At 33.3% G+C, this 16138-nt stretch overlaps 1 protein-coding gene across 1 annotated transcript; it reads right to left on the reverse strand.

Annotated features, from left to right (window-relative positions):
- Positions 1 to 4947: 4947 nt before the first annotated feature.
- Positions 4948 to 12064, reverse strand: Atg2 (Autophagy-related 2). The gene is made up of 4 exons (XM_071893791.1): positions 10717 to 12064; positions 9883 to 10528; positions 9726 to 9821; positions 4948 to 9688 (listed from the first exon to the last, which is right to left on the reverse strand). The coding sequence occupies exons 1-4, from the start codon at positions 11113 to 11115 to the stop codon at positions 5358 to 5360; spliced, it is 5472 nt and encodes a 1823-aa protein (XP_071749892.1). The 5' UTR covers positions 11116 to 12064; the 3' UTR covers positions 4948 to 5357.
- Between the last annotated feature and the right edge of the window lie 4074 nt (positions 12065 to 16138).

Consider the following 16138-nt stretch of genomic DNA (forward strand, 5'->3'; position numbering starts at 1 on the left):
TATACAATTTTCCTTTTTTTTCTCCTACCTTTTTTCTATGATATATCAGTTTAAACGAATCTAGCCTTTTTTCCCACTTAGACACTTTTTCCCCCTACCATTTATTCCGCTGCCATTTCTTCCTTCAGTTATCCAATTAAACAAATCTAACTATTTTTCCCAGAGAGACCCTTTTTTTTTCCTTTGTCATTTTTTCCTTAAGACTTTACTTTAAACGAATCTAGCCATTTTTCCACGTTGACAATTTTCTTTTTTTTTCTCCTGCCATTTATTCTGCTGCTATTTTTTCCTTCAGATATCCGTTTAAATGAATATAGCCATTTTTTCCAACTAGACAATTTTATTTTTTTTCCTTCAGATATCTATTTAAACAAATCTAGCCATTTTTTCCAACTAGACGCTTTTTTTCTACTGCCATTGTTTCGGCTGTCATTTTCTCCTTAAAATATTACTTTAAACAAATCTAGCCATTTCCCCCCTAGACACTTTTTTTCCCCGGCCATTTATTCTGCTGCCATTTCTTCCTTCAGATATCCGTTTAAATGAATATAGACCTTTTTTCCAAATAGATACTTATCTTTATTTTTTCTCCATCTATTAATTCCTTCAGATATCCGTTTAAACGAATCTAGCCATTTTTGTCAACTAGTCACTTTTTTCCCTGTCATTTTTTTTTTCAAATATCACTTAAAACGAATCTAGCCATTTTTTCCACATAGACACTTTTCCTTTTTTTTATCCTGTCATTTTTACCGCTACCATTTTTTCTTTTAAATATCACTTTAAACAAATCTAGCCATTTTTTCCACATAAACACTTTTACTTCTCTTTTTTTCCTGCCATTTTTCCACCTAGACACTTTTCTTTTTTTCTCCTACCATTTTTCCCTTCAGACATCCGTTTAAGCGAATCTAGACATTTATTCCACCTAGACACCGTTTTTTTTCTACTCCTTCCCTTTTTCCCTTTAGATATCAGTTTATACGAATCTAGACAATTTTTTCTACAAAAACAATTTTCCTTTTTTTCTCATTCAATTTTTCCTTTACGTATTTCAGTTTAAACGAATATAGCCTATTTTTCCACCTAGACACTTTTCATTTTCTTAATCAGGGTATCTATGGAGGATGTCAATGTTCGAGTATGCACTCTTTTGGATATATTACAAGATGGCATACAAAAAATATTATTTCAGTTCATTCAATGTCTTTCAATTATATCGGATTGAATAAAAAAAGTATATATCATAATTATACTTCGATAAATTATCAAATTAAGGCACCTTATATAAAAATTCCTCTGTCAAATGATGGGGGAAAATATTTATATTTAATCCAGTGCATAGTTTCAAAAATTACTAGAATAATTTCGTATGTCGTCAAAATTTCGTCTTCCCATCTTTTGAAAATGACAAAATTACTTTTATTGCAAAATTAACTAATCAAGTAATTCATTCACATCCTATAGAAAAAACAAAAGTTAACTTATCACTAAAAAAATTATGAATCAACAATAGAGGCTGGGAAGGAGATTCTAGCCCTTGAAAATTTCAGGTACATTGTATTTTTTCAATAAATTATGCTAATGCTTGTTTGTCAATCCATAAGTAAGTGGATTGGGATAATTAAGTGACTAGCAATTCTTCCATTCGAACCGTTGTCATGTTTGTATCTTTTTTTTAATATATATTATATTGGTGATATGTATTATATCAGTTTAAAAGAGTCTTGCCATTTTTTTCATTTAGACACTTTTCATTTTTTTTATTCTGTCATTTTTTCCACTACCATTTTTCTCATTTTCCTCTAAAATCATTTGTCAACAAATGGTTTTTATTTGACAATTACTTAGTCAAGACGAAAGGAAACAATTTTTTTTGAATGTTTCGTTTGACTTAGTGTTGTCACAATACGAATAATTGGGCCAGTGATTAAATGAACTCCAGGGTTGATCTTATCTAGTGGAGCACTTATTTTAAATTTTAATAAATAGGAGATTTATTCGAAGATTGTCTTCGAACTCGATAAAAGGTAGGTTTTGTGACTCAAGATTCTTAATGTAAAGTTTCAACTCAATTAAAAACTAAACAAAGGAGTAAAAACGAGTAAAATGGAGCAAGAAAGTTTTGAAATTTTGAAGCTTCTCTCACGTGGCATGTCTCCCATGGCCATATCCAAGGAGCTCAGGTGTCCCTACCACTATTAATCGATATTCCCCTCCATCATGGTCTTGTGTGTTCTAGCCGGCACAGGCGAAGTCTGCCCTCCCATTTTTGTGGAGAGGAAGGAGTGTCTAAATACAAATGCTTACATTGAACTTCTTGATAAGAAAGTGCTCCATTGGACCATAGAAAAGTGTAGGGACCACTTTTTTTTCACTCAAGACGGAGCTCAATCTCCATGTCATCGTGTTGCTAAGCCTTCCTCAGAGCAAACTTTTCAGCAACATGTGCGGCCCTCCTCTCCAGATGCAAACCCCTTGCACTACTCAATCTAGGAGCGTCCGGAGAAGAGATATTGTGCTACTACTCCTAGGATTGTCCAGTCTCAAGAGACTTTCATCAAGACTGAGTGGACCATGCTCGAGTATTCATGAGTATGCAAGGTATTTAGGTCTCGTATTGGGGCAATTATTAGAGCTGAGGGCTCAGATATTGAATAAAAGTTGTGCCGAGCTTAAAGGCTTAGTTAAATAAATTGATAAGGGATGTACCAATACCAAATTTTCACATGACTCCGATACCAACTTTATGGACAATTCCGATACCGATTCCTTAATATATATAGTTGGCTCATAATAGGGAGTTTGCCCCTCATCCTCTGATCTAATTTCAACTGCCTTACTGCTAAAAAGAAATTACTTGGACACTAAGAGATGGTTTTTTTCATTATGTTACTGATTCGACCTACATGAGATCAAATCGTCTTGAACTTTCTCCTGTTCTTAACTAAGTTTTATTTGCTTTCCATAGGAATTGAAATATGTATAAACCAGTACTCGAGTACGGACTCGTGTCTTTTTTAAAGACCCGGAATGGGTACACATGACTTGAACTTTTATGGTCCATAACAGAAGAGAGGAGAGAACATATAGTAGACATTTTAGCTTGTTACCCGTGAAATCCGATGAGTCATTTAAAGTATTAGCAACCCAAAAATGATTAACAAATACCTCGCACAATTAATAATTAACTATCTTTATTAATTTGAATTTATACTTAATACTATCAATGGTTTACCCACCACTGCTCGGTCCAAGGAGGAAACGGGAAGTCACATTGACAATGGTCAATGTCAAATGTGATTTCTTCCTAATGTTAAGTGTTCCCTGAGGACGAACTTTGTAAATTATAACTCTCCCAAGCTTCTTATTTCATTAACCTGTTCTGTTTAGGATTATTATTTTGACAAGGACCTTTTCTGATAGGAACAACAAAAACTTACCTTGGAAATGAGGCCATGCTTATTTAGCTATCAGTTATCACTGCCCCTTGATTTGTAATTTACTCGCCAGATTTCGAATCCAAATATTAAAAAAATAATGGAAAAAACACTTCTAAAGAAAGAATTTAATGATTCTCGATTGAAGAAAAAAAGTTCAGATTGTATTATAGGAGTAAGAAATATCAATCTTCACTATGTAAAGTTGCAGAATGATTTCACATGTTTCATGTCCAAACAAACATCATAATATTTAACAGATTTGTTATAATTAGTACATAGATTTTTATGGTCAAAGTAATTAAGAAACATGTTTTATTTTGTAAAAAGATAATTTTTAGAAATCAATTTTATTTTCGCTTTATCTTCACTTTTTATTTATTGGGTGCATTGTTGAAAGCGTTTAATGAGTCTCCAAAGTTAAAAACTATATATTAAGAATAAGTCGTAGATATTAATTTAATAAATTGTTATTATAATTTATAATAAACGCATTATTATTAATTTAAAAAAAATTGTGTCATAAACTTCAAGTAACTTATGAACATATGTACCTGCATGAAAGAAATTGGATAGATGAGAAGTCAATTTTTTATTTTTGTCAACCAAATCGAAATTCGGTAAGAAAATTGCAAAAAAAAAATTTCCACTCATTTTTCAAAAAAAAATAAAAAAAAGGGAGTAATAAATAGTATTTATCGGAATTGTAAAGAGGAACACGAACCTACCAAGGTTTTTACACTACTTGCAAATACTAAAAAGTTATGGAGAATAACTTCGTCGAAAAAATAACCCTCGATGATTACTTTATTTTTTTTAAATATTGAAAAAATTATTTAATAAAATGTTCCGGAAATTGAAAATATTTCATCATTTAGAGTTTAAATTTTTATGTTCAAAATCTATCCTTTTCTGTCATTTCTTCTTAAGAATTGACGTTTGATAAGAAAAAAATATTCAGAGAATAACAGATATTGCATTTAAACATCAATTTTTATATGTCAAATTTATGCAAACAAATATCCAGACGAATTTATACAAACTTTATTTTATTTAAGAATCCAATATTTCATTGGAAGTTCATTCTTTTGCAGCTAAAAAAGCTAAAAATACTATTTTTAGAGATTAACTTTTTAGTCCAATAACATTTTTGATTTTCAATCAATTTAGAAAACGTAGTTGTTGTATATTTGTCTGTTTTTTTTTAGGGCCAAAAATAATTTTGGTGCTTTGGGTATAGATAAAAAAAACCACAAGCCCGTCTTAGCCTGACCATGTTCAAAAGAGGTACCCATGCAAAGTTTTAGCCTCCTAAGTCCAACAGTGTGGAACACACAAAGTGCAATTTATGTATAGATAGATTTACTTCTAGATTTACTTCTTTTTCTAACAACTGTAAATGAAGTTGTCAGTACTCAGTAGATTGATCCACAGACCGATCCGTAGCCTAGAGACCATTGTCCTACACCCTCCCTAAACCCGGACCTGATTATATATTAACAGTTAATAATTTCTATAGTATATTTCAGAAAATAAAAAAATAAACTAAAATAATCAAATCGTACAAAAGAATTAAGAGAACATTCACAACATGTAAGTTATATTGTTTGTTAAGGCTTCAGTGTTTGAATGAATTTCAATAATCCAACAATTAATAATATAATTTAGTTAACTACAAAACATATTATGAAAAATATACATATATTATGTTTCTAAATAGCATAATAATTAATTATTGATGAGAATAAGGCAAATAAAAAAAATGAATTCCAAGAGTGAAAAGAAGGTATAATTAGGTATTTTGTATTATTATTATTATTACTATCAATGTCTTGCAAATAATTATCAAATGATGAGGACTTAAGTGTGTAAGGAAAACAGCAAATTTGAGGAACATCCGTGTACTACAGGACCCCCCTATAGCTTCCTCCATTTCTCTTCTTCTTCTTTGCGACCCTCAGGAGCAACCTGATTTTTGACGCCTTCCAAAACGTTTGAAGTGGCTGATGCAGCTACAATCACGGGTTTCATCATGGTAGATGGAACTTGTTTGAGTACACCTCCAACTGCACCAGATATTCCCTTCTTTGATCTTTCATTTGAAGCTGCTTCAATTAAAGTGCGTGCAGTTTCATCAAATCCGTCTCTTACTACGACTAAGGCGTTAAAGATTCCTTCCCTCATATCGCTAGGACGAGAAACTATCGTTCTTTTACGACGAAGTCGCTTGTGTTCAATACTAGGAAGTTGGGAATGCAATGCTGGGCCATCAGGAGACATAATATCAAATGCAATTTCAGCCATAAATTTTATAAGTCCCAACATTCTGTTTGTCATGTCTAATATACCCATAGCCGTAGAGGCAGTAAAGCTATTTGCACCCTTCTGAATGCCTCGCATCAATCTTCCATCTTTTTGATACTGCTCAAGAGGTAAGAGAATAAGATCTTTAATACCCTGCATCAGTTGCAAGAATGAGTACATGGGACCAACTCCACCCAGAAGAGACGGAACTTGATTTTGTTTCACATCCTCAAACCAATCCATAAGGAGCAATTTGAACAATTTATCAAGTCCCAATATGCCACTTTGATAGGAAACCTTTTTGAGTGTGAGTTCTGAACAATTCAATTGAGCCAAGCCTACCAATAAGCCTTTAAGAGTACCATGAGTTAGATCCACGTATTTACCTAAATAATCTATTCTTATAGGAACGCTATGCGAAAAAACAAATGATTTTATGAAAGGCTGTGGCTGTGACCTTTTTTCAGATTCTGAGGGTGGTGGAGAAAGGGACTGAGATGTAGTCGTTGTTATAGAGTCAACGCTTTCTTGACCTTGCGATTCACTGCTCTCCTCTTGGATAATGATTGTTTCCATTTCATTATTATACTTAACCTTTCTCTCAGATTCCGTGAGAAAGGATTTGGGCGGAATAGCAGCACTATAAGCATTAGGAATAAGAGCACAGCCAAAATCAATGATGAAGAACAGAGTATCTTGATCAATGTTGATACGAAAGGGTTGAAGGGATACATGGACATTGCTTTCATTGATATTATTTTCTTTTCGAAGGTTTACACACTTGTACGTAAGCATGTTAGCATTGCTTCTCTGAGGTCGCGTTCGACTAGCATATGGGTAAAGAAGTTTATTAATATCAGAAATCGCCAATCTATCACAAATTTCGAGAAGAGGAACAATCAATATTTGTCTGGAAGATTCATTTGCTTCTTGGTTATATACTTCATGTTTGAGCTGTAACTTGTGAATACATATCTCAATCAACTGTTCTTCATTACGTCCAGGACCACCTTTGGTTTTGAGATTATCTGCTAATAGACGGGCGGATCGTCCGGGTGGAGTTCGCTCCTTTCTTTTCAAAATATTGCCATCGTTACATAATATAACAGATGTTTGTGGATCTACATAAAGAGACATTCCCATTTTTTGAAGTTGAGACTTTGTGTTGAGTGCTAGCTCCTTGGATGAGCTAAAATCATTACCCCCATACATTTTCCAAAGAACTGAAAGCTTTTTGAGAGTAAAGGAAGTTTGAAATTTGGGAAAATTTTTGGGGGTTCGTAAATAATCAATGGACTGGTCAGGTATTGAAAAATGATTGTCAATCATGACAATGTTATCAGTTGAATCTAATAAGCATCGAACAGTAGGTTCTCCGGATCTAGAAATAATCCCTGTACCGATTTCATTATCAAGAATACAAAATTCTTCATCGAAAGTATCCGATTCGCCAATGCTATATTTTTGACGAATATCACTAGCACTCATAGCATCTGGATCAGCATAGAATGACTGAGTCATTCCCAAGGAATCAGGAAATTGATTTGGATTAGCTTCATCAGGGAAAAAGAAAACATGACCTCCCATCTTCTTTGTGTCTTTTGTTTCCTTCTTGTTTTCTTGTAGAGTATCACGAAGTAAATCCTCCATGGCTTCAGCTATATCAGGAACTACATCTTCACTTTCGTCAAATACATTTTCAACTTCATGAACTTCTTGATCTGTTATAACCGTTCGTGAGTGTTTATTTGCATTCTTAGTAAATGCTTTTTCATGTTCCTCAATGAATTCGGATACCAATTTCGTCAGTATTTTAATTGTATCAGCACAAGTTCTAACTCTCAACAAATTACAGCTACAAGTAATATCAAGTATAGGAGGCTTTTCAAAGTTTTCCTTAAGAAATACATACAAGTCAAGGTAGTCAAGATCACAGAAACAAATCGATGATTCAACAGGATCAATGGAATCTTGAGACAAAAATAGGCCAACATCTTCTAAGCATAGAGCAATCGACATATCCAAACTGGAGTCCAAAAAGTTACAAGACATTTTCATAGATCCTAGACTTAGAGTGAGTCTCTGCTTAGCTGGGAAGTGTAGATCCAAAGAAGAACGTTTTATATCAAATTGCATTTCAGTTAAGATTACCGGAGGATTATACCCAACGATGGGATACTCCACAACAGTAAAAAAATCAATTATCCACTCGATAAAGTATTGTAGTTCCAAGTTTTCACTCGACATTAAAATAGATGCCTCTTGTAAAGCAAATGAAAGATTTATTTTCTTTAAATTGCTCTTACTATTAAAAAGTATTTTAGAGGTAATTTCCAAGAGAGGAAGCTGAGTTTCTAAGACATCAAGCCAAGCCCTTCTACAAAAGTCCGTTTTTTCAAACAAACTATGAAGATTAGGATCATTTAAGAAATGTTCTTGTTTATTACAGGTAGAATGTCCATACTTTATAGATCCATCGTCCACTTTGAGATTGAATATAATTATCTCAGGATCCCGCTCAAGACCAACCACGCATGATAGTGAAAGCTTTTGCACTGATGCCAATAAGGCTTTATTATTATTTTCATGAGACTTATACCAAACGTTTGGGCAAATGAGTATTTTTCCACTTCCAACTTTTAAAAGAACGGTTGTGTCTACATGAATACATAGATTTTTTCCACATTTCGGGAAAGACTTTTTGGAGCTATTGTTAGAGGAACATGTGATATTTTCTTCATACTCATCGAAATCCTTCACTTGATTTGAGTAACCAGTAGAAAAGCCAAAATTATCATCATACTTTAATGGATCGTCAAACAGAATACCAAAAATATATTCTTTTACACGGTATATCAAAGGGAACCAGAGGAGAAGATCGTTTCCTAAACGATTATATATTATTTCATATATATGTTTAGATGGAAGAATAATACTAATGTCATCAATGGATAAATCAATTAGAACGTTATTATTGGTTTGTCCAAAACTAAGAGCCTCTAGTATTTGTTTGGAGATCCCTTTGTCTAACGTGCGCTCCAATGTATTCTCTACATTTGCTCCAGAAATGAGATATTCTTCAGAACTTTTCGAATTTAAAGATTTATCGAACTTCCAAAATAGTCTTTTACTTTCATCTAGATTTATCTGTATGAAAATAGTAGCCGCTGAGGATGAGGATCCCTCTGAAGACAGGGATTTTTTTATTTCAATCAAGTCATAGTGAGCGTCTTCCTCAACATAGAATATTCTTACTAAATCAGATGATATATTCAAGTTCACAACATCATTCTGAGCAATTGAAGTCAACATAAGCTCATCAATGCTAAATACCAATGATTCGGAATGGACATGTCGCGACCAAAAGTATTCAACAAAGGATGGAATATCTGGTGGACTACGAAGATCAATCTTAGGTACATAAAAATTGATTTTGACCTGTGAACTAGTGAGACTAAGTTCGAAAGAACTAGACTGCTGTGATTTATCCATGATGGTTTTGATGCAAGTGGGATCCATTTCTGAGTAGTTTAGAAGGCAATATACTCTATCTACAATTCCCAAATCTACTTCAAGTATTACGGGATTTATTGCTACAATTATTTCCAGACAGTTTTTCTCATCACGGGGACACTTATGGGATATCTTCACCTTGAGGTCTGGATTTCTTTTGATTTCTGTAGATGAGCTAAAGTCCAAAATTTGATATATCTCAGGGGAGGATCGAGGGTCAGAAAGTATTAACTCTCTAACACTGAGTTCACCCACAGATACGGTGATATGAGATATATCTTTCATACAGATTTTAAGAGGAGCGCCCACTACTTGAATATGAGAGTTTTCTTTGCAAGCAGAAGTGACATAATCATGGAGAATATTCAGTCTATTTTTTTGCAAGGGGGGGAATTTTAAAGTTTTCTTTAAAAAAATCTTCTGATAATTTCCTCATCTTGGTAAGTGCGAGACTCTTATTTGCCATACCTCCTAATTTGGAGATATTCTCGTCACGCTCAATAAAGGCAGAAATAAAACAAGCAATTTTTATGGATATTTTTGGAAATTCAACCGTGGAGGGGGCTTTTTCAATCGGAGGCTCTATTGAAACTGATAATCCTCGAGAAACTGGATGGAATTCAGAACTCTCCAACATGGAACCACTTGTCCACTGATTGAGCATAGCTTGATTGGATTGTGGCTGTAAAATAATGCTTTTTTTGTAGTAAATTTTCAATATTGTGATGATGCTTGTGATGCATAAGAGGTTCCTGGGGTTTAAAGAAAATTGATTTAGCAATTTCCATAACTGTATGAATTTGATGAGGATAGATATGAACTGCCAGTAACCCGCAGTTAATATCAAATTCTTCCAAGACACTGGGTAATCCATAATCATTTTTCTCTTCACTAAAATGTAAAATGAGTTCTGTGGATCCAGAAAGCCGAGCGAGTCGTAGAGGAGGTTGATCCTCTAGAAGCTCTTCATTATCCTCTGCATTTCTGAATACAAACTCATCCGATAATAAATCTACTTGACGGAATAATACTTTCTTTAGTGAAGAAGAACTTGGATCATTGGCGTCTTGATGTCCAGAATATACAACTTCTGAAATTCTTAGCTCAAGAGCAAGACCCCTTGTTTCTAAACCGGGTACGTATTCGATTCGAATAACAGTATCTAAAAGAGATACTCGAAGTCTTGTAAGAATTGAATCGATTGCTTCAGCAAGATACTGTACACCACCCACAGGATCTCCTATGAGGGACTCTTCTTCTTTGCTTACATCCTAAAGATAGGGATTTAAAATATACTTAATAATGGATCCTGGTTGTCCAAAAGAGGTTTTTATTTATGTAGATTTTATGAATTACTTATTAGTTTACTAGGTGAGTAAAAAAACAAAAAAAAACAAAGGAAAAAATAAGAACGATAAATAATATTAAGTATCAAGGATCCGTCATTAAGTATCTTTGCCTGTGCAAGATTCATGGAACTGAAGCTCTCATACATGGAGTGAAAAGTGGAAGAGGAGGAGGCCTGAGGTGGAGGAGGTCTCGCAGCAAGTGTAAGTGTAAGACCCAATATAGAAAAATGACAGTTTTCCGAGAGTAGAGAGCTCCAAGGTATTGAAACCCGTAATTCTCGAATGTACCCATCAACTAACTCCAATGGAGTTGATTCCAGGATTCCATTGATGTTTTTGGAATCCAGAGAAACATTTTCCAAGGTGAGTTCTCCTGACTCAGTGGATAGTTGATCCAGTAGAACGGCTCCATCTTCTAAGAAAGAGCCAAGATATCGATTTACAATGTAGCGCCCAGCCCTCTTTTTGAAGGCCTCCGATAAACAACTATACCAATTCGTCCAAGACATTTTCCATAATTAATTCATTCGCTTGCGTTTTTGTAGCTTGAATAATAATATTGCGTAGTGTGTTATTTATACAAGACTCTAATCACAGTTGTCACTTGTCAGTGATGTAGTCAATTGTGTTTTTCTGGCCTACACCTCACAGACTTTTAATAGTAAAAAAAGAACAACATATTATTCTCGTCACAAAGAATAATAAAAACTTCTACGAGTCCACTACTACTAGTAAGTAGAGTAGTAGCAAAACAGAAACTACGTCGTGTACGTCTTCTTTTTCCTTTTCTCTATTTATGGGATTTTTTTATTTCATTAGAGGAGTCACTCCTTGTTGTGTTATGGCTGGTTGTCAAATTCTGTGTCAACTCATTTCACATTTCGCTCTAATGACCTAATATTCTCTGCTTCGGACAAATAACAACTGACCATATGAATCATTATAATTAATAATTATTTATTTTGTCAACTCCCTCACTCTCTAAAATAATACTAAGACAAACAGCCCATCTTAAAGAGAGCCAATGAAAAATTAAAAAGATTTTATATATATTTAGCCTATATATGTTAAAATTCTAAAATAAAACGATTGACTATAAATATTTAAATGGTAGATTTTTACTTTACAACATCCTTGTATTCAACATTTTTTGTCGTGTCTGTAACTTTGATGTAAATATGATCAAACCTTCATCCTCTTTTGAGACTCTTGAAAACACAACTTGTAAAATACAACGTGTATAAAAACTGATTTGTGTTAAATATAAAACGATTTATTCAAATGTTTGACCCTGTCATTTATTTATTGTCATTGCTAACTCGCCATTTTTCCTTCTTCAACCATAATGGAGATACATTCTAAGATTCACTAGCACATTGACTGAAAGGACACTTGAAAATTTCCGAAGGATCAAAGTGATTCAAGGGCTTAATAGATTGAGTTTGAAGGATGTATTATTTGTAGAAATCCCTCAAGTGACTCTTTGTTTTCTTCAAAATCCCTGTTGACTCGAGTAAAAAAAAGAAAAAGAATATAAGTGGATTATCACTCCCTAAAAAAATTATCTATTAAGGTTAGAAAATATATTAATAAAAATTACTCCTTATTATATACAAAGAATTATAATCTTCATTTATCGGAGTTAATGAAACATTTTAACATGGAATTATTGTCAATTAATATGTTCATATTACAGAAGCGTCCGCATGGAGAGGTTGGAGGGACTGTACATCCCCCCTCAATTAAGGAATTTTGGCTTTTTACTAGAAAATTTTATTATTTATTGTTTTTTTCAAAAATTTAATATTTGAAATAAAACTTATGTTATCATTTTTTCTTTTTCAAAATCTCAGTTTCGCAGCTGCTTTCCGGACCATCAAGGAACCTTTTTGACATTTCAAAATACACCTCAGCTCTCAGGGTGTACGGATGAAGTACTGGGACAAAATACAGTTTAAACTCTACCGCCACTGGGTTTCTAGGCTACAAAGAACAAAGAATATTTGGGAGAAGAGAAGCTTAGTTGTCATGACGTTTCATCTCATAGTTGCGAGCGGAATCTTTATTGTACCAGGCAACCTTTTCTCGTAAAAGAAGAATAAAAAAGGTCCGAAATCATCTGGTAGTTAGCCAAACATGTCAATCATATCAACTGCTATTTATATCTTATATAATCGCAAGACTATCACTGTCATATTATTTCTTCATCATTTTTAAAATAAATTACATGTTATTGAAATCTATATAGTATTTTATTCGATACTATATTATAATATTACTTAGTAATATTTGATTAAAAGAGTAGTTATGATTAGTTATTATATTATTTCTATGAATAAATTTAAGCGATTTCCTCATAGGAATAATAAAATGGCTAATATATGTATAATATAAACGTCGAGGGATCAACAAAAATTGTATTCCTGTTCACATGGAATCGGAGCATAAGTATAGAATAACTCATTACTTTGCATATTTATGAAAAGGAATAAATAATTAAATAGCCATGACGTATTAAGGGAGAAGAGGGGATCGACAGCCGACAACAAAATATATGGGGTATTTCAATCATGATTTCTTGTAACAGTATGTAATTCATTTTTCTACTCACTAACACCTTCACTTAATCCCCTCCCCCTGGAGGAACATGTAACAGCTTCTAACTTTAAGCCAATTAGTATTGAGAACTACTAAATCCTACCTTCTTTGCCTTGAGTGTGTCCATTCTTTGCCTAGAGTCCTTTAGTCTAATATTGTATTTCTAAAACCTTGGTGTATATAATCATTTTCTTTATGCATTATAAACCTATCTTTATATCGTAGATGAAAATTCCCTATTCAAGTTTCGTTATTAAAGCTATAGGAGGTTGCCAGTTCGAAGAGATTCCACCTTTCTTTTTAATATATTATTTGAGCCGCAGTTAAAATTAGACGAAACGAGAACAAGTTCTAAATGAATTGAACTCGACTAAACGTGTTGTACATAAACCTCTTGGAATAAATACTTATGAGTGGTATCTCTGACTACAGCTAATATTATAATTATTTGTTAAAAAACTATAATGGCAAAAAGTTGGACTAAACCGGTTATTGCTGTTCTTAATTTGTTATATGTTCAATACCTAGGTAAATATAAATATCATCAATCTATATTTACTTAGTTGTGCCTACAAAAATAATTTAATCTTTATTCTTTGTTCAAGACTTGACTCATTATGTTACGTCTCATGATTGCGTTAGCAAGGGAATTTATTATATTACTTGTATCTGACTATATGTTGCTTATACAAGCTGTCACTTGTATAAGCAAATGATACATGTTGCAACCGAAAAATGAGATGACTAATTTTGAAAGAAGGGTTTAGAGTCTTTGGGATGAGGATTATGCGATATGCAATTATCCTAGCCAGGAGTGAAGAAAATAACAATACATCTAGGACTGAAGGACTGGCGTAACGGTCTTTAGGATAGTTGAATGGTAAAAAAGATTGGACCGATAAAAAAAAAGACTCAAAGAGAGGGATACTGATTAGGAAATCAGATCTAGGAGCGATCCAACACTAATTTTAATGATTACAGTTTGAAATTGAATTATTACAAATTATACAATGCAACAAAGTTCAGATCTTTGAATACCCGTGAGTTAAACCCCACATTTAGTAAAGGGGTTTTTCAATGACGTCATAAATTGCATCATAATAGAAGGAAATGTCAATTTAGGGCTCAAAGTGGATATTTTGACTACATAAAATAAACAAGTTTCAAATTAATTATACGAAACTCCACCAAACGGCTTTGTGTATAAAATACCACTTAACACCAGGATTGAATTGGTACTTTAAATCAATCATAAACACTCATAAGTAATATGTACTTTTTTTGAGTGGATTAAGGACGTGATAAGTAGGAAATTAAGAGGAAATAATCCTATTATTTCCATTGTATTAGTTAATTTCCATCTATAACACGGAAATAAAATTGTAAAACGAAGTAATAACACATTTTAGGATCACATCTTCTTAAAATAAAGCAAAGTTTATCAGTATGTATAAAAAATTTTCAAGATGAGAATATGTATCGTCTCTGTTTTCCTAACTAAGTCAAGCAGTCAAGTAAAAATCCTTGTTACCGCTCAATTATTTCATTCTCTATGGCTTTGTTCTCATCTAATTATAATATATAGTTATATCACGTCAAAATATGGCTCTGAATTGTATTTATACATAAAATTGCAAACAATATGATCTAAAAAGCGTGTGATACTTTCTGAAGTTGGAACCTAAACAAGATTTTTATTTTATAAAGCTGTTATTATTATTCTTCTAAGTATACAGTTATAAATGGTCTGTGTTCTCCTGAATTTAGGAGAGTGACAATGAATCATTGTTTCCTGGGAAGTTATATTTGTAAAACCCTGTTGGAATTAAGAGTGGAATTGAAGATCGACATCGAAGTAATTTTAGCCTGTAAGGCTTTGCTTTATATGGAGTCTGATTCCCCCCTCCTTTTCATGGATGCTTGCATCTGAGCCAAGGTTGTGTCGGTTCAGGTTCAGCGGATCCATTTGTTCCGGTTCTTTGATTTCAACGGTTTCCATCTCGGTCTCGGTTATTTTTTATATAGACTCAGTTTGGTAACATGCATTTAAAACAAGGGGCATCGCTAGAAAATTAAGGACCAAGAAATTATATTATAAAGAAACAGGGCCGTAGCTACCTTATAGACAGAGTGCGTAGTGCCCCAAGTTCCAACAGGGTCCCCAAAAACTCGTATAAAGGGGGCTTCAGTTTAAAATGTATAAGTGTAGGGGAAAGCTGAGCATATTGAAGTTTGGGAAACCCAGGCATGAAAAATATTGTAGTCATCATATTATAGGTCCCCGACTAGCTTAGCTGGATCCATAATCTACCCCATCCCTTACCTCTTGTATTTACACTGTCTGCTGCCTAGAACACCTTTTTTAGATCCATAACAAGCCCTGAGCTATTCGGAACTCAGATACTACTGTATCTCCCTGGTGACGTAAAAAAATCATGACAAAAACGCTGCAATTGGAGAAAAAAATAGTCAGAAAATTCACTTATTGATTTAAGCTAATTTATATTTTCTTTATATATTCTATATTGGAACAAAAGCACAAGAACCGAGACAGATACTCAATATATAGGGGGACCTCGGTTAAACTTTGTCATTTCCGACCGCTAAGGGCACAACCTCAATTTATATTTGAATCTTGTTTCCCTAAAATTTAAATTTTTGTCAATAGTTGTGGATTTTGGGAAACAAATTAAATATTAAATTGTGTATTTGAAATTTCTTTCCACAAAATTTAATTTCGCCATTTTTTTTTCCAAAAAAGTCTATAAACTAAGCCCCCTCCTCCCAAAATACAATCCTGTGTACGCCCACTGGTAGCTCATACTTTTACAACCATAGTTAAACCCTGAAAAATCCTAAAAAGAGCTCTAAATTTGAAACCTCCATCTCTTGAATGCTTAGGTTGTCATTTATTTATATGTTGTTTGGCTGAAA

Source organism: Lepeophtheirus salmonis, chromosome Z, assembly GCF_016086655.4.
Source record: "Lepeophtheirus salmonis chromosome Z, UVic_Lsal_1.4, whole genome shotgun sequence".
In the NCBI taxonomy this organism is placed as follows: domain Eukaryota; kingdom Metazoa; phylum Arthropoda; class Copepoda; order Siphonostomatoida; family Caligidae; genus Lepeophtheirus; species Lepeophtheirus salmonis.